The sequence below is a fragment of the Linepithema humile genome, chromosome 1 (genome assembly GCF_040581485.1).
Source record: "Linepithema humile isolate Giens D197 chromosome 1, Lhum_UNIL_v1.0, whole genome shotgun sequence".
NCBI classification, from domain to species: domain Eukaryota; kingdom Metazoa; phylum Arthropoda; class Insecta; order Hymenoptera; family Formicidae; genus Linepithema; species Linepithema humile.
This window is the reverse complement of record NC_090128.1, coordinates 44436766-44459405: the sequence shown is the minus strand read 5'-3', so window position 1 is coordinate 44459405 and position 22640 is coordinate 44436766. Positions and strand designations below refer to the sequence as shown.

General features: G+C 30.0%; 3 protein-coding genes, 1 non-coding gene and 1 pseudogene across 9 annotated transcripts; 3 read left to right on the top strand and 2 right to left on the bottom strand.

The window, feature by feature from the left end:
- Window positions 1–1142: 1142 nt before the first annotated feature.
- LOC105669833 (dihydropyrimidine dehydrogenase su(r)) lies at window positions 1143–14209 on the bottom strand. Its single transcript, XM_067347278.1, has 16 exons — window positions 13951–14209; window positions 13243–13353; window positions 12126–12458; window positions 11512–11820; window positions 10969–11295; window positions 10609–10819; window positions 10120–10304; window positions 9554–9769; window positions 9302–9466; window positions 9019–9171; window positions 8824–8944; window positions 8417–8679; window positions 8113–8289; window positions 7504–7728; window positions 7233–7390; window positions 1143–7162 (listed from the first exon to the last, which is right to left on the bottom strand). Exons 1-16 carry the CDS (start codon window positions 13990–13992, stop codon window positions 7090–7092), a joined length of 3069 nt encoding a protein of 1022 aa, XP_067203379.1. The 5' UTR covers window positions 13993–14209; the 3' UTR covers window positions 1143–7089.
- LOC105669832 (phospholipase A2) lies at window positions 1752–6586 on the top strand. Its single transcript, XM_012362974.2, has 5 exons — window positions 1752–1981; window positions 2447–2553; window positions 5665–5824; window positions 6103–6243; window positions 6444–6586. The coding sequence occupies exons 1-5, from the start codon at window positions 1752–1754 to the stop codon at window positions 6514–6516; spliced, it is 711 nt and encodes a 236-aa protein (XP_012218397.1). The 3' UTR covers window positions 6517–6586.
- A 1167-nt stretch (window positions 14210–15376) lies between the features above and the next one.
- Window positions 15377–19071, top strand: LOC105669847 (odorant receptor Or1-like). 6 transcript variants are annotated; one of them, XM_067349616.1, is made up of 8 exons: window positions 15380–15823; window positions 15939–16065; window positions 17259–17764; window positions 17860–17959; window positions 18023–18130; window positions 18192–18347; window positions 18608–18678; window positions 18932–19071. In XM_067349616.1, exons 2-7 carry the CDS (start codon window positions 15985–15987, stop codon window positions 18659–18661), a joined length of 1005 nt encoding a protein of 334 aa, XP_067205717.1. In that variant the 5' UTR covers window positions 15380–15823; window positions 15939–15984; the 3' UTR covers window positions 18662–18678; window positions 18932–19071. The 6 variants fall into 6 exon arrangements, with proteins under 6 accessions (XP_067205597.1, XP_067205499.1, XP_067205636.1 ...); XM_012363014.2 differs by having other exon boundaries at window positions 15381–15823; window positions 17235–17764; XM_067349496.1 differs by having other exon boundaries at window positions 15377–16065.
- Window positions 16648–16719, top strand: TRNAG-UCC (transfer RNA glycine (anticodon UCC)). Its single transcript has one exon. It is a non-coding gene; the product is annotated as a tRNA-Gly (tRNA).
- Window positions 16751–22596, bottom strand: LOC105669846 (3-ketoacyl-CoA thiolase, mitochondrial-like; annotated as a pseudogene).
- Between the last annotated feature and the right edge of the window lie 44 nt (window positions 22597–22640).

Genomic DNA, 22640 nt, shown 5'->3' with positions numbered 1-22640 from the left:
CTATAATTTTCGCGAGATTAGCAAAAGTCTCGAACGAAGAATTATTATATCAGCTTAAATCAATTTCACTATTTCTTACATCGTTATTATTATCATTTTTTTTTAAATACTTCGACATTTTATAGATCAATGTAACACAAAATAAATAATAAAATCAATTTTTTTTAATTATTTACTTAGTTTACTTTTATAATCATCAGCACATATATGAATTTTTGTATTTTGGATACTCTAATGTTCCAATATTTTTCAATAAAATTTTTAAAATAAAAAAAATTAATGTTTTAATATATGGTTAATGTATTTTATATTTGTATTTTTTTCCTCGCGATAGTGCTATAATCTATCTTCAATAATTGTTAAATAAAAGTGTGTTGTACTTTTTAAATTTTAGAAGACTGGAATGACTGAACAAATCTATATAAAAGCGCAAGTGAATTACCGAGCAAATGTAAATTGTTTATTATAGTGTGGTGTAATTCATTTGCGTTTTTGTTTAGATTTGTTATATTTTTTATTTATTCAAATATAATCGATTTTATTTTATTAAACTATTGAATACTTAAAATTTGTAAAAAAAAAATAACATTTATTAAAAAAGTGTAACATAAATTGTTAAAAAAATAAAATTTTATATATATTTTTTTTAGTAGATAGATATTTTTCATTATCAATTTTTTATTTTAAAAATTTTATTGAAAAATATTGGAGTATCCAAAATACAAAAATTCATATATGTGTTGATGACTATAAAAGTAAACTATTAAAGTAAAAAATTTTTTTAAATTGATTTTATTATTTATTTTGTGTTACATCGATCTATAAAATGTCGAAGTATTTTAAAATAAAAAAATTATCACAATATATGACTTAGCTTCCTTTCATAATCCCCGCACATATATGCATAAAAAATTTATTGCTTGTTGTGAAAGATAAGGCAAATTTGGCAGTAAACTATAAACATGACGTGACTATAAACGATGCATAAAAATTTTGCAATCGAGTATTTCATTTGAAAAATTTCTGCTATTTTACTCATTTATCACGTGAAAGAAAGAAATTGTTTTAATATAGATTATGGTTGGACAGTATTTAACTTTGCCACTTTTATCTCCAGTTATAATTCTATATAAAAATAAAAATTATTAAAATATTAAGAAATAGTTTATTTAAATGAACGACCATCGTAGTCAGTCGTTACTATATAGGTACTTAATTTAAATATTGCAACACTTAAATTACACTGTAATTATAAGTCATTAATTATCTACAATTTGTGTAAAAAAATAGACGCAGAGTCAGCCTTAAGGGAAAACGGTGTCAGACCCTGAATATACAATTGTTTTTCAGCTTATCATAACTTAAACAATACGTTGAATGGCAATGATTTAGATATGAAATCATTAAAGCGTCCTAGTTCATATCATGTTTTCAATGAAATTGTATTTATATCAGAAAGTAAAAAAAAAAAAGACTTATGTAAACATTATTGTTATAAAAAACTTCTCAAATATTTTTACCATGAAACAATTTTACGTATGATTAAGAATCTTACGATTATAGAGAATGTATCATTTCTATTCTAAGACATGTGTCTAAGAATTTCTTTGTAACTTACAAGTGTTTAATTTGATATTTAAATAATTCTCCTCTTAGCTTTTTTATTAACATGCACTTAACAGCGTGTGCTTTTGTTCATTAGAACTATTTCTTATCCTACCGTCATTTATTCCAGGTGAAAACATAGTGCAATGTCACGTGTACGTGTCTGTCTCTTCGTACTCTTCCTCGTACTCAACATCACCGTTCAATTCGGTGATTGTGAGGATACAACGAATAATGTTAATTGTGATGCTGAGGTTTCGCCTGGCTCCGATAAAACTCGTGTGTTACATGTAGAATGGCCATTGGCGAAGTTGAAGAAATCCCAAAAAGAAAATCAAGAACATACGAAAAACATATTTCAGACATATTTCATAAGGTAAATACGGAAAAAAAGTAGTATCAAATCAAAGTTTATATATTCAAATTAACGCGTTCATAGTTTCGTATATACGCAACAATTTATAATCTTCCGATAAGAATTTAATAATCTTAAATTTTAACAATACTATAGTCTTATATATATATATATATATTTCCATTTTATAATGATCACTTGAAGAATACAATATAATTATTTTGACAATAAAATATCTTCCTTTTATTTGAAAAATATGTTATTTTCTATCCAACATTTTTTCTTTTCCATTGAAGAAAATTATTTTTAAATAATAAGAATATTATTCTTAAATAATAAGAATATTTTTTTCTTGGTTGAACTATATAAAATGACTTCATTCAAGCCAGTTTTCTTCGTTTAAAGCAATATAATCTCATTTCAAGATTTTCATGTTAAAAATAAAGATATTTTTAAAATAAGAATGTCTTTATTTTCCGTGTATAGAAAAGATTTTAACGCAGAACGTCCCCAGAACGATAAAGTGTCTGCAAGATTCATTAGCAGCAGTGGCGACGAATCCAGAAACGTGTCTAGTTTCTTCATCTTTCCAGGTAATTCGACTATTCGTAATTGAAGAGTTTACCAGAAAACATTTTAAATGGCAATAATAAATTTAAGAAAATCTACTTTTTCGTATAATCAAAAAATATATATATATATTTCATTAAAATATTAAGAATATTGTCAGAATTAGAATTAAAACAAAACATTATTTTATATTAAACTATTAAATACTGTAATAAAAAACAAGCTATTAGAGCAGGAGCTAGTTAAAATTGCTCAAAATTCATTTTATTAACAATGTACAAACGTTTCGGCCTAAAGAGATGTGGCCATCTTCAGTGTACAAATTTTAAAATTAATAATGAAGTTATAAACACAACATAACGATGATACATAAGTTAATTAAACAAGAAACGCTCCCGAACTTTGACTGTGACATTGATTAGATCTCTTCTGGTAATCCTGCTTGTACATTTTGTTTTTAACTTTGTTAAAAGTGTGTAATGCCATAGAACGTCCAACTTAAACTATCCAGGAAATATATGTTAAAATTTTAAAAATGGTACATGTGTCATCGATAGTGAGCGAACCTCGACTGATTAGTTGAGTTTCGACTGATTAGTAGAGTTTCGCTAACTATCAATGACATATGTATAATTTTCAAAATTTTTACATATCATTATATCATATAATCATTACCAGAGGAGATCTAATCAAAGTTAAAGTCAAAGTTCGAAAGCGTTTCTTGTTTAATTAACTTATGTATCACCATTATGTTATGTTTATAACTTCATTATTAATTTTAAAATTTGTACACTGAAGACACATCTCTTTAGGCCGAAACGTTTGTACATTATCAATAAAATGAATTTTGAGCAATTTTACCTAGCTCTTGCTCTAATAGTTTGTTTTTTATTACGATTATTACTTACAATTTAAGAAAAAGCAAATCTTAATATTATTTCTATTAAATATCATTAATATTTTATATTTTTTAAGCATAAAAAGAATATTTTTGGTTTCATTTTGCATGCAATAAATATTTTTATAATTGGCAATAAACGCATGAATTTTACACATTGCTATCAATTATAACAAATACAATCTTTTTTAGCAAAAAAATTATTGAAAATATAGTATTTGCAAATTATTTTATGTAAAATCTTCAATTTCTGATTTCATCTTTTATTTTTATTAGCTAATTAATTACATAACAATTTTTTTCTGAAAAAAAAACCCATTACAGTTATCAATAATTTTATAAATGTAGTTATTAAAGCTTGTGAAGATACGCTTGTAAAATAGATATGCCTTAATCTTTCCAAACTTATGTTTTTAAAAATACGTTGCTTTAATTTTTTATTTCAATGCAAATAACGCGTGAAATCGCAGTTTTGAAGTCACAATTTTTTATTGTGTACACAAATGGATAAATTGAAAGATTAATAGCTAGATATGACAAGGTTTTTACACCTCAGTAATAGCATAAAATTTATTTAAAATGCACGAATAAACACTTCTTTAATTATCGCGCTATACATATTTATGCATAGAAACACTTTTATCTCTTGACAAGATAGTTTACAGTTTACAGACTATACATATTCTTCTTTACACATATATAGAAATATATATTGTTCAAACAATATCTTTTGTACTTTATTGTAGAAAAGTTTTTAGAAAATCTCTCTATTAAACGAGTAGAATTTTTACACAAAAAAAAATTACAAATAGAATCTGTAATAATTTTTGAGAACTTATTAATTCCTATTCGTGAATAATTTAATTACTGAAGATTAATTTTAACGCTTCCATGTACTTCTGTTTTTTTAATGATTCCATAATAAAACCATCATAAGAAAAACATATTTTTTGAAATCATAGAACATCTGACATTTATTTGCGAATTAAAAAACGTATGGCTAATCATTTGTGAATAATTACAGACGAATTACATTATTTACCGAGAAATTGGAGATGTCGATCGATATTGATCGATCACACGGAAAGTTATTTTGAATTCACGTAAATCGTTGTACTATTTTGATAAGTTTTTTATTGCCTTGCCAAATTATAGAGTTAATATGCTGATTTACTGTCACTGCAATATGTTCAATATGCGCAATAAGTGCAATGAGACAATATGACATATGTATAAATTGACGGACGACTTATAGTTCGTATTCGAATAATCGCGAAAAACAAAATTATCTTTATAACGATATGTAGAATATTGAACAAACTCGCTTTTTCCGCGCCATATTTCATATTTATGAAGAAACAAGATAACACCGTGCCGTTAATCCGTTCATTAAATGCAAGTATCTTCCGAGAATTGTTTATAAAGTATAAAACTGTAACTGAAATCTAATTTTATGTTTTAAATAATATTAATTTAAAATTTTTTAAATAAAATTATTCTGTTAGAATAAATATGGATTGCGAAAGAGAATGAAATGCTTCGAAAGATACATTTCAATCATTGCAAACGTTAAGAGTTATCACAAAAGTCTGCTGGAAAATTCCACAATGATAATCAAAAACGTTGAATCTAATAATCGACTTCTGATACATGCGATGTGTCGAAGGATTCTAATCTAAACTTTTATTTCTCACGTTCATGCGTGCAATCAGATGTAAATACGACAAGCGTACGTCAATTGCAGCGGTAACTTCCGCGATATGTTTTTTTCAGACAATGTTTTAAAAACAAATTGTAATATATTTTAAAGTTGTTCTCTTCTTGAAATGGAAACGTTATTTCTTGAAAACGAAACCTTAAAATATTTTAAAGTTAAAAATTAATTCTGAACTTTTTTTATTCATTATTTTGGAAAAAATACTGATGCATTTATAATGTAAAGCATTATACATTTTAGTTGCATCATAATTTCATAAACTTATAGAGATCGATAGATGTTTTTTTAGCAATTTTGTAATAAAAATACATTAAAAAATAATGATTTTAATTGATTGGGTACTTTCTTCTTTCTCTCTCAGGTATAATTTTTATTTTTTTTATTTTATTTGCATCAAAAATTAAAAGGTGAAACTAAAAACACCAGTTTAGCAAAACATAAATTTGTAAGTCTAACAAAAAAAGAATTTATTATCATTATTGAATGGAATATTTTCTTCATCGATAATATTCATGTTAGGAACACTCTGGTGCGGCAATGGAGATAGAGCGAATAACGATGCCGATCTCGGCAAATTCAATAAAACAGACGCCTGTTGCAGAGCGCATGATAAATGCGAAAACAATATACCGTCTGGTGACACAAAACTCAATCTCAAGAACAATGGCTTGTTTACGAGGTAATTCGACAAACGAGATAATAAGACCATTATTTGTAGTACAATCTCTCATGCATTTCTCTTGTTAGATTTTTTTGTGGCATTGCGATGTCTAAAATAAATTTTGTATCGTTCTGATATTCAAATACAAAATTTACATGATAAATGTGATATGCAGATCTAGCAATATCTCATATTACATATTGCATCTTCAACAACAAATTCGTTCCTTTGCGCTTGTTTCACTAATAACTTTTGACCTTTTGATTGTCTAACTTATGTAATTTTTTGACAAATAGATCTGCTTGCGCTTGCGACAAAGAGTTCTACAAGTGCTTGAAGAATGCCAATAGCATACTCTCCAAAGGGATCGGAAAAACGTATTTCAATATACTAAACCCACAGTGCTTCAGCTGCGTATGCCCAGAGAACGGTTGCAAGTAAGATAAATAATAGTAGTGCTTATTATTTAATTCATTTTGGTTATCCGTTTGGCAGCAAATTAAGTAAATTTAAAATTTTTGTTGCAATAGAAAAAAGGCTTTTGTATACAAAATTTATTTCAATTTTTTCAACAATTGGTTGCATTAAATATTGTAAATTAGATATAATTAATTTTTATCAAAAATGCAAATTTTAGCGCTTCTACTAGCAGTTCAGAATGCAAAGATCAGTGCCGCAGATATCAATGGAATGATAGTCCTCGCTTTTGAGTCAATGGTCAAAATAGAAGACGTTCAAACAATTTGGCAAAATAAGATTTCTAAATGTAAGATTCTTAAAGATGTAATCCTACAATTATGTATGCGCTATATTATTCTACTACTCCTAACAATAAGAACTCTTAAAAAATTCTGTACTGTAAAATTTCTTAACTTTTCTCAACTGTATTATGTTTCGTCTTATGAATTTATTCAAAATACATTTATAAGATTTGAAATTTATCATTTTTTGGATTAAAATCGACATCTGTCGATTCATTTAACTTATATAATAGATCATTATTGTACATATTGTACTATTAAAATTATGTATGTTATATATGTATTATAATAAGGAAGTGATGTATATAACGCAAATAAAATAAAACTTATTAATTGCGATCAAATATCGTATTCTGTCGTATTTTTTTATATTCTATCAGCTGGGTTATTAATGACACAAAACTAATATAATTAAATATGATGTCAACAATCATTCAATAATCGTTTGCAGAAAAAAATGCAATACTGTTGTTAAGGTAATTTGTTTTACATACCTTGTTGAAAGTGACGATAAAGTATTATTTAAAAGATATCGATTACATTTTTCGGCGGCACGCCTCTCTTAATCACGTGTGGAATTGTTTTCGGAACCATACTAAAAAATAAAATACACAATAAAGTAAAAATTAAATTAAAATAGAGTATAATTTTAAATTGAAACTTACGTAATACAATCGATAATCGGACACACGGACAGACAAAGTGTACATCCGGTGCAATCGTCGGTCACCTTGGGAATGTGAGTGTCAGCATCGAAGGTGATCGCTTGATATCCAGAATCCGCGCAAGCCATATAACACTTGCCGCAATTTATGCACAAATCCTGAAAAGAGTGGCAATTAAATGTAAGGATACTTGGATATCATATAATTAAATATCGTTTAAATATTATTTAGATAATTAAGATATTAATTAGTCAAACTATTTATAACATACATCGTCAATCAAGGCGACAACTTGCTTCTTGTTGTCTAATTCTTTGTAGCTGCTGATATGGGCTGTCGCTTTACCAATTACGTCCTTAACGCTAGGTATCGGAGCGATTGGTTCTTGAGCCGGTCGTGTTACTTTGATAACTTGATCCAAGGGATTTGAGTTTGCTTTCAGCTCGGCTATTTTCTGTTCACGCAACTTTTGATATTCCCCGAAATATGGTATATTCTACAGAACAATTTTATATATAAAATAGAAGCATACATACACACACACACACACATATATATTCGAAAAAATATTACAATTATCAAATTTATTAAACATTTTAATAAAAAAAACTTTCTTAGAATTCTAAAATAGCGATGTAATAATTATTATGCTGGATAATATTTTAATATGAATTATTAATTTTATTATTTTGTAGAAAATTCTTAATTTTATATTAATATATTCAAATGTTACATTTTTTCGCGAAAACATTGTGTTCAATATTGATATCTATAACTTCAATAAACGTTTGATTAATTTCTTTTCAGTTTTGTTGTTAAAAGATTGATAAATAATTAGTAATGCTTACAATAAATAAAAATATGTGATTACAATGCTTACTTTGCCGAGAGCATGTTGCAAGGAAACAGGCTTGCCTTTTTGATGTTTGAATGTCGGTGGACTCTGACCGTCCCAATCTTTTATCTGCGCAAGACTCTTCAAGTATAATAATGCTTTCAAACCAGTTACATAATCATCTATCAGGGTAAAATCTTGATTTTGGATGGCACTGCAAACCTGCATATTAAATATTATATTGATATTCCATTTTTCTACAATTTAACTTCTTATAAAATTATATTATAAATTATGCAGTAAAATGTCAATTTAATCCCAATCTTAATACATAAACAGAGTAATTTACCTGAACAACTGATGCACCGCAATGCAAGAATTGCAGAGCAACGTCGGCTGAATCGACGCCGCCGGCACCAAGTATTGGGAAGCCCGGAAGATGCTTCGAGATCGTCGAGATAGCCCTTAGAGCTTGAGGTCGGGTAGCGTTTCCTGACACTCCACCGTACGTCGTGGATTTATTTAGACCAACCGCCGGCCATGGAGTTGCATCGGCGTACAATCCCATTAATCCCGATACCGTGTTAATTGCGGTAACGCCATTAGCTTTGCCTACATCAATAAATATCTTAATATTGTTAATTATTTAGAGATAATTTTAATGTAAATTATATTTTCTACAGTATTTTTTATTTTTATATTTTCCGCAAATACATAAATTTAAAAATTTGTATTAATTTTTTGAAATAACTTTACCTTCGTAAGCCGCCTTGGCGATTGAAAGGATATCAGTGATATTGGGTGTCAATTTTACGAAGAACGGTATCTTGACGGCTTCACGAACCCATCTGGAGATATTTCGAACCAGTTCAGGATCCTAAAAATTAATTTGTCATTAATTTAGATTTTAAATTTTAATAAAAAAAAAAGGAAATTAAAAAGAAAATAAACCTGTCCACAAGCTAGACCCATTCCAGACTCTCCCATGCCATGAGGACAGGATAAATTTAATTCCAAGCCATCAGCACCTGATGCTTCCGCTTTCCTCGCCAATTCCGTCCAATCAATTCTGTTATAAGTGCACATGATGCTCGCAATGACGATCTGTGCAAAAATAAATGATACAAAAAATGAAACGTTGATCTCTAGCAATTAATTGAAAATTATTCTAATTTCATCATTATACTCTCTTTCACAATTTTACATATATTAAAACCACTATTCAAGTACATACCTTCGTAGGGAAGTCTCGCTTCAGTTCTGTAATACTGCCGCACCAGTAATCGGCGGTTTTTTCAGATATTAGCTCAATATTGAGAAAACTGCTCTGTTCGGGTCCGTAATGATGACGAGACGTTGTGCCTTTAATAATGCGCGGCGATACATTAGTAACGAGATCCTGTGATAACATATTTAAGATAAATAAAAAAATTTGTGAAAATAAAATATAAGTTTGAAACTTGACGATAATTTCTTCGTAAAATACCTTGTCCAAAGAGAAAGTTTTCGTGATAGCAAAGGACCAACCGGCTTCGAAAGCTCGTCGAATCATCGCGCTGGTGGTGCAAGGTGGAGCGGAAGCCAAACCGAAGGGATTCTCAAATTTCAGGCCACACATCTCGACACTTAGGTCAACGTCGTCGATGGCGGTGTTAAATTTCGGTAACTGCGAAATTTCCGGCACCGTCAAATCATAAGATTCCTAGAGAAAACACAAAAAATGAGATAAAAAAAGAGCAACCAAGACCATAATATAAATTACTTTATTAATTTAAAAAAATAAGAAATGCAAATTTGTGTACATTAAATTTTGCTTTGTATTTTGTTTTACATTGTATAGATTTATTAAAATAAACACAAATGCAAGTTTTTTCTTATTATATTAATTATCAAATTACACCATATATTATTAATTGGCAACATTGAATAACTTCAGCTAAGAAATATAAATTTATGTCTATTTCTAATAAAATTCCATGTTTCTGTGACATTCTGCAGTTTGCAAACTGCAATGTCACAGAATTAATTAAAATATGCTAGTTGATGACACACCTGTATATATTTGTGAATATACCATGCAGCTGTTTTCCCATCATTCACAGATTCCACGGTCGTTTGAGCGACCCCAGCAAGGTCTCCTCCACAGAAGACACCTGGCACTGAGGTCGTCATCGTAGTCTCGTCTACTTCCGGCAAGTTCCACTTGTTCATCTTAATTGGCTCCATAGCACGCTTCACTATTCATCATAAATTCTTCTTTATATCATATCATAGATCAATATCATGTTAATGTCATAGGTAGTTAGTTATTTATTAGAGTAATAAATTCATATCGTAGCAAAATAATATTTGATAACAAATTATTTTAATAAGTATTTAAAATTATTTTAATTGTCTGATATAAGGATTCCTTATATGATATAAAATAATTAAGTAATAAATGATTTTATTTGTAATATTTCTAATTTATTTCTATTGTTTTTTTTCTTTATATAGTTTTAATGTGTATAAACACATATAAAACACTATATAATTGCTCACCAACTGGGTTGTACAATCCCGAACCGAAAGCTGAAATCACGAAATCCGCTTTCAAAACAACCTTTTGTTCTTCGTCCTCTACCCACTCGCCTTCTTCGTTCTGTTCAGTCCTGCAAAATTCGATTGCGGCAATCTTCTTGTTACGAAGAACGACTCGTCTTGGCGATTGGAATGGTAAAAATTCACATTTCTCTTCTTTCGCTAAATCCATCTATAAACAATTTTTGAATATTTCAAATTTGAACGCTTGGATTCTAAATCTTTAAGTCCTAAATTATCAAATCAATCTTTTTCTTAAGTTTTTAAATAAAAATTTAAATAATAAGAATAAGTTATTTCATAAATATTATGAACAATTACCTCTTCTGGAACAGCACGTACGTTAGTAAAACCTTTTCGAAAAACAACAAACACTTTTTTCGCTCCACAACGGAGGGCGGAAGTAGCGCAATCAAAAGCTGTGTCTCCCGCACCGAGAACAATCACATTACCACGAAGAGATGGAAGTTCCTGATTGCTCTTGCAAGCGCACATTCCCGGCTTGCTGCCTTTCGCGACAGCGGGCAGAAAGCTCTTCGAGGTGAAGAAACCCATCTCCGAAGTAAGATTTTCGAAAATCGGTACACTCTTTGGCTCTGGTAAGCCAATTCCTAAAAAGATTGCTTTATACCCAACATCTTGAAGGCCCTAAAACATTTTGGAACTTATTCATACAATGATTTATTATTAAAATTTATGAAAAAATTTTATAATTATAATTTTCAAAGTTAAAATCTAAAAAATATCAACAAATTAATTTTAAAAATTTAAACCACTGTTCTCAAAATTAAAATAGACTGATAAGAATTAGAAACAAATACTATGAATAATCAACAAATTTTTATTTAAAAAAATTAAATTTACCTGTATTGTCAAATCATCTTCAGACAGCGATCTTCCCAACTCAATTTTTACTCCTAAATCTCTAACGAGATCCACCTCGAAGCTGACAACGTCATATGGAAGTCTGTATTGTGGTATTTCAGAAGAACTTAACCCGCCTATATATTTTTCTCTTTCAAAGATCGTAATATCATTGTAACCAAGTCGAGCGAGAAATGTCGCACACGAGAGAGAAGCTGGTCCGCAACCGAGAAGAGCGATCTTCGTATCCGCATGAGGTACCATTTGATTAGGTATTCTAGTTTGAGGAATATTCATCTGTTTAAAAACCTGAGAAAACAAGAAATGTATAAGCCAAACACCACGTTTGTCATTTAAATAATTGAAAGTTGAATTATAATTAAATATAGAGACATTAAATAACACAATAGATATTCCATCACTATTAAAAATTGAAAAAGATATTAAAACAAATATTGACAATGCACGTAATACTGATTTCTAATTTAGAATAATTCTACATAGAACAAAAAATATATTACATTTTATAAGCGTTATTATGATTAACTACACTTTTTATCACTCTTTTACATGACAAGAAATTGAATTAAGCATTGCAAAATAAAATTACTTACATCCACCGCGAAATGTTGTAGCCCGCCGATGTTGATAGGTCCTTCCTCAGACGCGTAAAGGTTGCATCCGCCCACGCAAAGGTCGCTGGTCGGGCATACCATGCCGCAGGTAAGGCCGAGAGGATTGTCGGAAAGGATCGCCTTCGCCGCGCCATAGTAATTCTTGTTAGAGATCGACGTGATAAAAGATTTGATATCCAATTGTGTAGGGCAAGATTTTTGGCAAGGTGCATCAACGCATTTTAAGCAACGAGCAGCTTCCCTCAAAGCTCCGCGCTCGCTCAACGTAGTGTGCTTGATGTCATCAAAGTTCTTCGTCAGAGACACGCAACTCTATAAAAGAGATGAGAAAAATTATTGTACATTTAAAAAAAAAATTATTTTTTTTAAATATTCTTATTTAACTTTGTCACGTGTTTTTTCACTATACTTTTAGATATTTCTGTTATGTACATGACACATTTAGATAGGATATGAAAATCAATATTAATTAATATTTGTTATCAGTTAATCATTTAATATCAGCAATCAATGATTGAATTAAAAATAAGAGATCTAATTTGATTTGGTTTAAATGCACTTATTTTTAACGCTGTTTACTTCTTACATTCTATACTTTATATACATATAAGTAATCGCAATTCAATAATTAATAAGTAAATATCTGATAAAGTTGAGTACATAATCTAGAAGAGTGCATGAAAAGAAAGTGCAATCTTATCGGTCGATTATTTTACGAGTGAAGTATCTTGTTAAAATATATAACATCTGATAAAATAATAGCCATAAATTACTTTTATCAAAAAAATCAATATGATATATTGCATATGATATGTAAAAAGAATACTCCTAAAAGATTAATACAGATTAAACGCAAATATGTTATATTACACTTAAATCAGTATGAAATTTTTAAAATTTCTGGCAATACAGAATACATAATATAGAGAATAGATAATAAATTATTCTTGTACATTGTGTAATAAATCTATACACATACATATATATATAATTTATTTTATCTGAAGTGAGTTATCAGAAACCCATTCTATTAATTTCGTCGAGATGAGCAATTCAATTTAAGTGATATGAAAGTGATACAATTTAAAGGACTTACGTCACATTTCTCAGAAATGTTTCTCTTCCAGTGCTGCTTATTTTGCTTGGTACGTGCTGATGGTACAAAATTTGCATGACCTTTGGACTTTGGATTAATACTCAATAAATTCTAAAAAATAAAATATGTTATACATATATATATAATCAATTATAAAAATTAAATATTAATAACAAGATTTTCGTTAATATAAGATAATGGACGTAAAAAAATGTCTAAAAGATAAAGCACAATCTTATCTTTAAGTACTTTCATGAAACAATAATAACTTACTTATAGTTATAAAAGTCCCTAGATCTTCACAAATACTATATAAAAAATAAAAAATATGGAAAAAATAAATTATGTATAAAAATATAAAAAGACAATAAAAATTAGGAACAAATAGGGAATTGTAACAATACATATTTTAGTATATCAAAAATTATATAAAGTATATATATAAATAATTATAAATAAATGATACAGAGCATACAACAAAATAAATAAAAATTAAATAATTCAACTTGTTAAAAGAAAAATCTTTTAAAAAAATTAAATTCCAAGAATGTGAAGGGGTTTTGTTCAAAGTTAGTCCGACACTGGTCTATAAATGATTTCAATTATTCAGGCCTTCAAATGTTTTTCTAACACTTGAAATTTAAATTATTAAAGGATATTTTAGACGTTATTTTTTCACATCATACTGCGTTGGAATTTTGTACTTACTTCGATATCAGGCACATCTTTGCTCAATATCAACGATGCCATTTTTGCGAAATCACACGCAGTTGCAATGCAGTAAATTTATGCAGCAGATCAGCAGTGGCCAAACCGGTACAAAGGTTTGAATTGTAGAACAGTAAAATGACAGGTAACTGAAGAAACTTGCTTCGAGTTTACCTGTTGAAGGAATATCGGAGTTCGGGAGAACGCAACAGCTCACGTCGACATTTACGTCTATACTGAGCAACTGAGCTCGAGTGCGAGTCTCGAGTAGACGCTTTGTTTTGGTGACGCAATTTGTGGCATAGCGTCATGTCACCTATACTTGATGCGTGCTTGCACGCATCAAGATAATCCATTTGGAAATTTATATTTAGAAAATATATGGATAGTTTATAGCCATTTCTCAACTTATCACATTATCAAGCAATATACTTCCTTTTTAGATGTTCTAAGTTTGTTATCTAGGCTAGAGTGATAAAACCAGATAAAACTGGTTTTAATGCAAGAAAAATCAAGTGCATTTATGCGTAAAGGCTGCTCTATTGGTGGTTGCTTTTATATAAACATAACTTACTTTAAAAATAATGCTATAAACTACTAAAAATAAATTATACTAATTTGTTGTCTTTATTTTAAAAATATAGAAGTTAGGAAAAATTAATTATTCTCTCAAGTTTAATTAATATTACTTTATAATAAGATATTAAAAACTCATTAATTTTTTTTTATTTATGAAATTAAAAGTTATATTTAAAGATATATTCAACAAAATAATTGCATTATGCAAAAATTAATGTTGATATAACAAATTGCATTTTTCCAATATTGTACAAGTTATAAATCTTAAACAAATAAATTATTCTGCTAAGAACTGCAAAAAAAATGCTTTGTTACTCAGTAAACACAAACTAACAACTTTAATGTTATAATGTCCCACTAAACAATATAATTGTTACGTACAAGGCATATTGCAGTTACATTGAGTGAGAAATTATAACATTGACGTTATATTACTGTGTTTATTAGGTAATTATCATTAGTTTTCATAATAACTGCAATTATGAAATTTACTTACCAAAATTTAGTTCAGTTTCTTAGCAATTTAAAGATCACTGTAATATCACTAGCACTGTGTTTGAAAACGTACTTATCATCACAACGCACTGCGTGACATCACAGATATGCTGCTTGGTTCACGTCATGGTTTCACAGCCTGCAAAGAGAATAGGAAATAGCATGGTTCGATCAATTATTTCTACATTGATTACATGATTGCTTTTGCAATTGCGCGTAATAGTAACTCTAATAATGAACGCAATATGCAAATAGCACGCGTCTATGATAAAAGCATAGCGACACGATTAATTACAGGCCAACTTATGTGATGCCATAATTTGTGTCTAACAAAGATCTAACGGAACTTCTCCCAAATTAGAGGTTTACATCCGTTGTTGCAGGAACGCTATAATTTGATCGATTCGCGTCCAGATGGCCATAGTACTTCCTCTATTTCCGTAAATTGTTACCAACATTGCATCATATAAGACAGTCAATTGTTTTGCATCATATAAGACAGGCAATTGTATCCTTGCACTTCTCAAATTACTTCACAGCAAAGTACAAAATATAAATAAAATTAAAATTAATTAATATTGGAATGATATACAAGTGATATACAAATTATTAAAACACATTTAATTAAACTGAATTATAAAGGAAGATTGAACCAATAATGGCTTCATAAAATATATACAAAAAGAAGGAAAAATTAGACTCATTAGAAGATCATAACCCTATCTTTGTAAAATAACGAAACAAACTTGAGGCATTTATGATACGCTGTCCTTCATTTGGAAAATGATGAATGAACGAGGTATTGTGCCGAATTTTCATCTTAGAGTGAGCTTATCGCTTGTTTACTTTTTGGGTACATGGCCGCCGCGAGCGAGAAAATACCGGCTTCTGTATCTGTTCTATACCGTCTTCAGCTTTACCTTCATCCTGGGCATCCTGCTCGCCGCCGAGATCGCAAATATGATCATCAGTTGGGGAGATATGTCGAAAATTGTTGCAGGTGCCACATTACTCATGACAAACTGCACTCACGCTTCTAAGGTAAACACGATTATCTTTGATCTTTGCCGCGATTTTAATAGCAGAACTGACAAATTCAGTACGGAAATTTGCAATTCATAAGGTTCATTTTAAACACAACTCTGTCCATAAAATTATTTCCATAAAACTTAAAATTGCATCGCATTCTTTCAGTTTTATGCTTGTGATTTATTAATTTTTCTTTTACTGAAGATAATAATCGAGCAAAATGTTAATGTTAATGTTAGTTAAATAATTAGTCAAATATATTTTCTTATTTGAATAAAATTCACAAAGCAATATATCTTAAAATAAGTAAGAGTGCAAATTACGTATTTTAATTATTATAATTTTTATTATATTTTTGTTAATTTATTTCTGTTTATTAATTTTATTAATTGTTTTATTGATATTACGTTCACCATATGGTATGCAGTTATATTATACAGTATATAAATGTGTAGTTGGCCAGAATAATATAAAAGATTTTCTGATATCTTTTTTGTAATTTTAATTTCTTCACTTAAAATAAATAAATAAACAATTTTTAGTTACTATGTTCTGGATGCATGTCTAGCACTACATTGAACAGAATGACAAGGTGCGATGGTGGTGTAATGGTTAGCATAGTTGCCTTCCAAGCAGTTGATCCGGGTTCGATTCCCGGCCATCGCACACTATATTTTTTTTTTCATTTTTTATAATATTTTCCAGGAAAATCTTTGAAATAACGAGAATAAATTTTTATTTTTATAATTTTCTAAATTTAATATTCTTATTACTTTATTATCTATAACTAACGTTTGTAATATCTTTACAATCTATTTATGTATCCTTATTTAATTCTTATGTGTTTAAAGAATATAGTAACTAAAAATTATTTATTTATTTATTTTATTTATTTATTTATTTATTTATTTTAAGTGAAGAAACTAAAATTACAAAAAAGATATAAAAAAATTTTTTACATTACTCTGGCTAATGTAATATCAATAAAACATATCATAATCATCATTCTTCATACATCTCATATTATAAATTAATATTATTATTTAATTTCAAAATTTCTGCAAAACCATTATTTCAACAATTTCTTGTAGAAAATCCATTGTCAGCTTTAATACATACATTAATTAACGCATGTGTATGTTTACTTGATTATTTAAAAATTTATGTGTTAATATTTCTAGATAGTTGTTTTTCTTCGTGAGCAGGCACGAATCCAGGCGCTTTTAGACATAGCCAATAGTCCCGTGTTTCACCGGCACGACAAGACGCACCAGGACCTCCTCAAGAGCTACACAAAGAAGAGCATCTTTCATCATGCGGTTTATCAAAGTTTCGGCGCGATTGCGGTGTTTTGCTGGGGCTTTACTCCCCTCGCCGATCTAATAGCCGGTCGTTCACGCCGGCTACCAATGGAAGGATGGTATCCTTACAACACGACGACGACGCCGGCCTTCGAAATCACCGCAGGGCATCAAGGTGTAGCTGTCATAATTGCCTGCTTCCATAACGTGGCAATGGACACGTTAATGACAGGCTTGATCACGGTTGCCTGTTGCCAGCTAGCGATTCTAGAGCGGAATATTATGTCCATAAATAATGAGGAAAGTGTCTCTAAAATGCAAAATAAAAACACGTTGTTTATAACTGACGAGAAAGCTCTGTGCTATCAGCGACTTAAAAAGTGCACGGTCCACAGCAACATAATATTTCAGTAAGTTATATGCATACATGAAAAAATTCGTGTTATATAATATCCGTTTACATTTTAGTTTTGCTGTAATCAAAATTAATTGCATTGATTTGCAGTTTTACGAAAGAAATCCAGGATATCTTCGGCACGGTGATCTTCTTCCAGTTTCTCTCGAATTGCGTAATCATCTGCTTGATCGCCTTCAATGTGTCGCAGGTAAATCCGATCGTCTCAATCGACTCGTTCACGAATCCCATGTGATTTCCGGTTATGCCACAGATGAAGGTTTATATCCCGGCGGTACTGATCGGCATGTTAACGTACTTATGCTGTATGACATATCAGATATTCATTTTCTGCTGGCATGGTAATGAGCTGCATCTCCATGTGAGTGTTTAAATCGATTTCTGCGTGTATAGATGCGAATGCAAATACCCGTGGTTTTTAGAGCATACGTATAGTCACAGCTGCGTACTCGAGTGGCTGGTTCTCCGGCACGGAGAGATTCAAACGCAGTTTACAGATTGTGATGATCAGAGCCCATCGTCCATTTATTTTAAGCGCTGGCAACATCATGTTACTGTCTTTGGACACTTTCGTACAGGTTCGTCAAATATACTAAAGTGAAATTTGTTCAAGTTCACAAAGAAACAAGATTTTATGTTTTGCACATTTAAAATATATAAATGAGAGCGCAAATTTAATTTTTGATTGTGTAACTCAAAAAATGATTCTTGATGTGAAAAAAATAGATACTTTGATTGGAATGATATTCGATAGCTTTTTGAAGCTCTTTTAAACATTTTGAAGTACTCATATTTTTTTAAACATTTGTAACGAAGCAATAGTTTCTATATATTTTAGATACTACGGACGTCTTACTCGATTTTTACGGTACTTCAAGGTTCAGCTGCTTAACAAGGGATTAAGTTTTCGTAACTACATACGTTTCCTTGAATCTACAACGAATAAAAAATATTTATCAATATTCTGCATAGCATTACTTTATTACATGTATAAAAATATGTAAAATTTTTGTATAGAAATATTTTTCATAATTTTGTCTCACAAATGGACAAAAAAATTTATTAACAATAACTTATTTAGTATCAATAAATAATAAGGATGCATCACTTTTAATGCGCAGCATTTTTTCGCTCGTAGAAATTTATTGATTCATCTTTTCAGATTACAGTACTTCCATGATTACAGTACTTCCACCATCACAGCAATGCCTTGGCCGCCGCCAATACAAGCCGAACCGATACCGAACTTACCAGCCATTCGTCTCCTGCAAGAAACAAGACAAATGTATTAATAAAAATGTGGCTCAAGGTATCGATGAAAAAAACGTACCTGAGTTCGTGCACCAAATGAGCAATGATCCTGTTACCAGAGGCAGCCAATGGATGTCCCATGACAATTTCACCACCATCCACATTCAATTTATTCAAATCAAGATTCATCTCTTTCGCACATGCCAAAATTTGAGCACCAAAGACCTCAATAATCTATCAGGAATGACAGTTAATGCATAGCAACGATAAATATAAATTGTAATATTGCATTGCTAATTATTTATCTCTAATTGTTTTCATATTGTTAAAGATATTTAATGAAGGCAAATTTTTACAGTGTGAATGGAGATTAAAAATCGTACATCAACTAATTCCATTTCTTCGAGAGTCTTGCCCGTAAGTTTGAGTAAGTTCTTGATTGCCGGCACAGGACCAATTCCCATAATGCTCGGTTCTACGTGAACAATACTATATCCCACCAAACGCGCTAATGGTTTCAAACCTTCCGCCTTGACAGCTTCTTGCTAGCCAAAATAACAACGCTTGCTCCATCACAAATACCCTGAAAAATGAAAATCGAACTTTGTTAATTAAATATGAGAGAATTAAGAGAGATAAAGTTTCTCTATACAGTAAAAGAATACATATATACCGATGCAGACCCAGCTGTGACTAATCCATCTTTCTGGTAAACTGAGTTTAGTTCGGCGAGAGTTTCTATTGTTGTTTGCGGACGTGGATGTTCATCCGTGCAGATAGTAATATCTTGGTTTTTAATGTTTACTTGCACAGGTGCGATTTCTTCGTTAAAACGACCTGCATCGTTGGCTGTAGTATATAAGGTTTTAAAATAGATTCTTAAGCTACACAGAAATTGTACACAAATTATTTATTTAATTAGAAAGAAAATCTAATTTAATATATGAAATATTTTATATTTATTTCATTAAGAACTAGAGTAAATAAATTATTAAATTAGACGTTAATGATTAAATTATTATTTACCAGCTTTCCACCGTTGTTGGCTGCTCAAGGCAAATTGATCGACTTCTTCTCTGGTCAAGTTGTATTGCGCACCGAGTTTCTTTGCAGTCGACCCCGTGGAAAAATAGCAATAAGTGTCTAGAAATGCAAGCCAGAGTGAGTTCTCAAGATCGTATATCTGACCCAAGATAGTTCCGTGACGAATGTTTCTCACAACAAAAGGTGCTTGACTCATGTTTTCTGCACCGCCCGTCAAAACGATCTTAGATTCTCCCGTTAAAATGTTCTGCAATAAAAATATTATTTGTTGCTACAAGTTTCAATTTTTGCGCAGATGTTTGTTACTATTTATAGTCATACATTCTATTTTACATTTTTTAGAATTACACACATTAATCTTTCCATAAAATTCCATAATATTATTATTCTACAATATTATATTGCTATAATATTCTATGTTTTAATTAAATGATATATTTTTAGGAGACCAAAGAATCTTTGACCAACCTGAGCTCCACTGACGATTGCCTGAAAACCAGAACCGCATAATCTGTTTACGCCAAATGCCGTCTTTTCCAATGGAATTCCTGACTTTAGTAAAACATGTCTTGGTAGATAAATTCCATCAGCGGATGACCACTATGAAGCAAAAGTTGAATATGCTAACACATATGCTGAATGAAAGTTGTGAAGGTATTTAATATAAAATTGTTAATTACATGTACTTATATATATAATACACAAATACCGTCAGTACATTTCCAAATACAACACTGTCAATCTTCTCCGGTTTTAATCCTGCTGCCTGAATTGCTGCTGTTGAGGCAACAACCGACAAATCAATTGCGCTTTTATTCACAAACGCACTACCCATTTTACCAAATGGGGTGCGTTTTTCAGCGACGATGAAGACACCTGTGTGAACAAGAAATTCAATTAAAATCCAATAACTTTTAGAAAAGAGACAAGATATTTCAGTTTAATAAAATAACCAGTACAGAGCCAGAGCTGGGACTTGATGCTCGCAACAACTCTACGTATGTTGTTTTAGACTTTTACAAACGTTTCGGCTTTGGGATTTGGCTATCATCAGTGTGACACGTAGAGATTAAAAGAAATAATCTAAATCCGCACGCACAAATAACTATAAATAACTATTTAATTGATTATTCAGTTAAAATTTATTAACATTCACAGTTTTATATTATCTGACTGATTTACTAAGCAGCAAACCTCGACTTATTTCAATTATTTGCAGTATATAGTGGATATTTCAGCAATTTATAAGAAGAACTGCGCTAAATTTTTTATATTGTATAAAAATTTTGATATTTGATTTTAAACCAGTACGATTTACGTTGACTTTAAGTATTGGTACAATAAAAGATTTTAAGAACTACTATATCTTCTTTGGCTTGAGATCCTCCTGCTATTCCATCGTTTAAGTATTAGGATTTATTTGTATAATTTGTGCTTGCGGATTTGGATTGTTTCTTTTAATCTCAATGTGTCACACTGATGATGGCCAAATCTCAAGGCCGAAACGTTTGTAATGTAAGGGTCCAAACAAAATATGTAAACAGTCGTTTCAAGCATCAAGTTCTGGCTCTGTACTGCTTATTTTATTAAATTGAAATTACTATTTAATTTAAAAGCAATTTTATCTATAGAGTTCATATTTTAGTGGATAATTCTTAGAAAAATTTTGGCCATAAAACGCGATATGTATGTTAATCTATTGTCGTTCATATCATATTATACTACAAGCACGCGCTATATACAGGCACCGCCATTTATTTTTTTAATTAAAATAAAATATAAAATACATACAATTGTCAAAAACTTTGCAATGACAGCCGCTCACGAAATGAACTCAGCACGAAAGAATGATTCGGCATCATAGAAAAACGGCAACAATAAACTTCGATACTTACAGATAACATACCTTTTTTAAGAATGGATTATCATAATTATGCGCGCATTTTAAATACATTTGGTTACTTGCAATGAGGTACAAAGAAAAAAATTTGTTTGAAAAACTGCAAAATTTTTGCCTTTTAACATTATTGTGACTTTTGTACAACACATTTTTGTAGAATTTTAACATTGAATAACATTTCCATGCTAGTGTATTTAAAATATACAGAAACAACGCGTTTTTAAGTGATATGCACTGCTGGTAGATGATTCCTGATGTCTTGTTTCAAGAGATTTGAGCAAAATTGATCAAGTCTATGTTTATTTTCAATTGTATTCATGCATCATTTCTGTTATTGCTCTTTATATGAAAGCTACCTGTATGATTTTTTCATTCAAACGTCAAAAGCTCTAAGAAGGCAGATTAAAGGACAAATTAATAAGTTCTTAAATGTCTGGAATTTGTGTGTATCTAATGCATACACACATATGTAACTTATTGCACACGCCACATGCATTACTTTTAAACTACATTTATTTAGATTTACTTGTTTCTTTTCTTTGTGCCGTGAAAGTTTACTGGCAAAGTAATAACAAGTGCGACTAGAAAAACGGACGGATTTCTAAAATATATGTACTTCTTGAATTTGTAGAAATTGCTAAAACATTTGTGCGATGAATAACGTCAGTCATAGAAT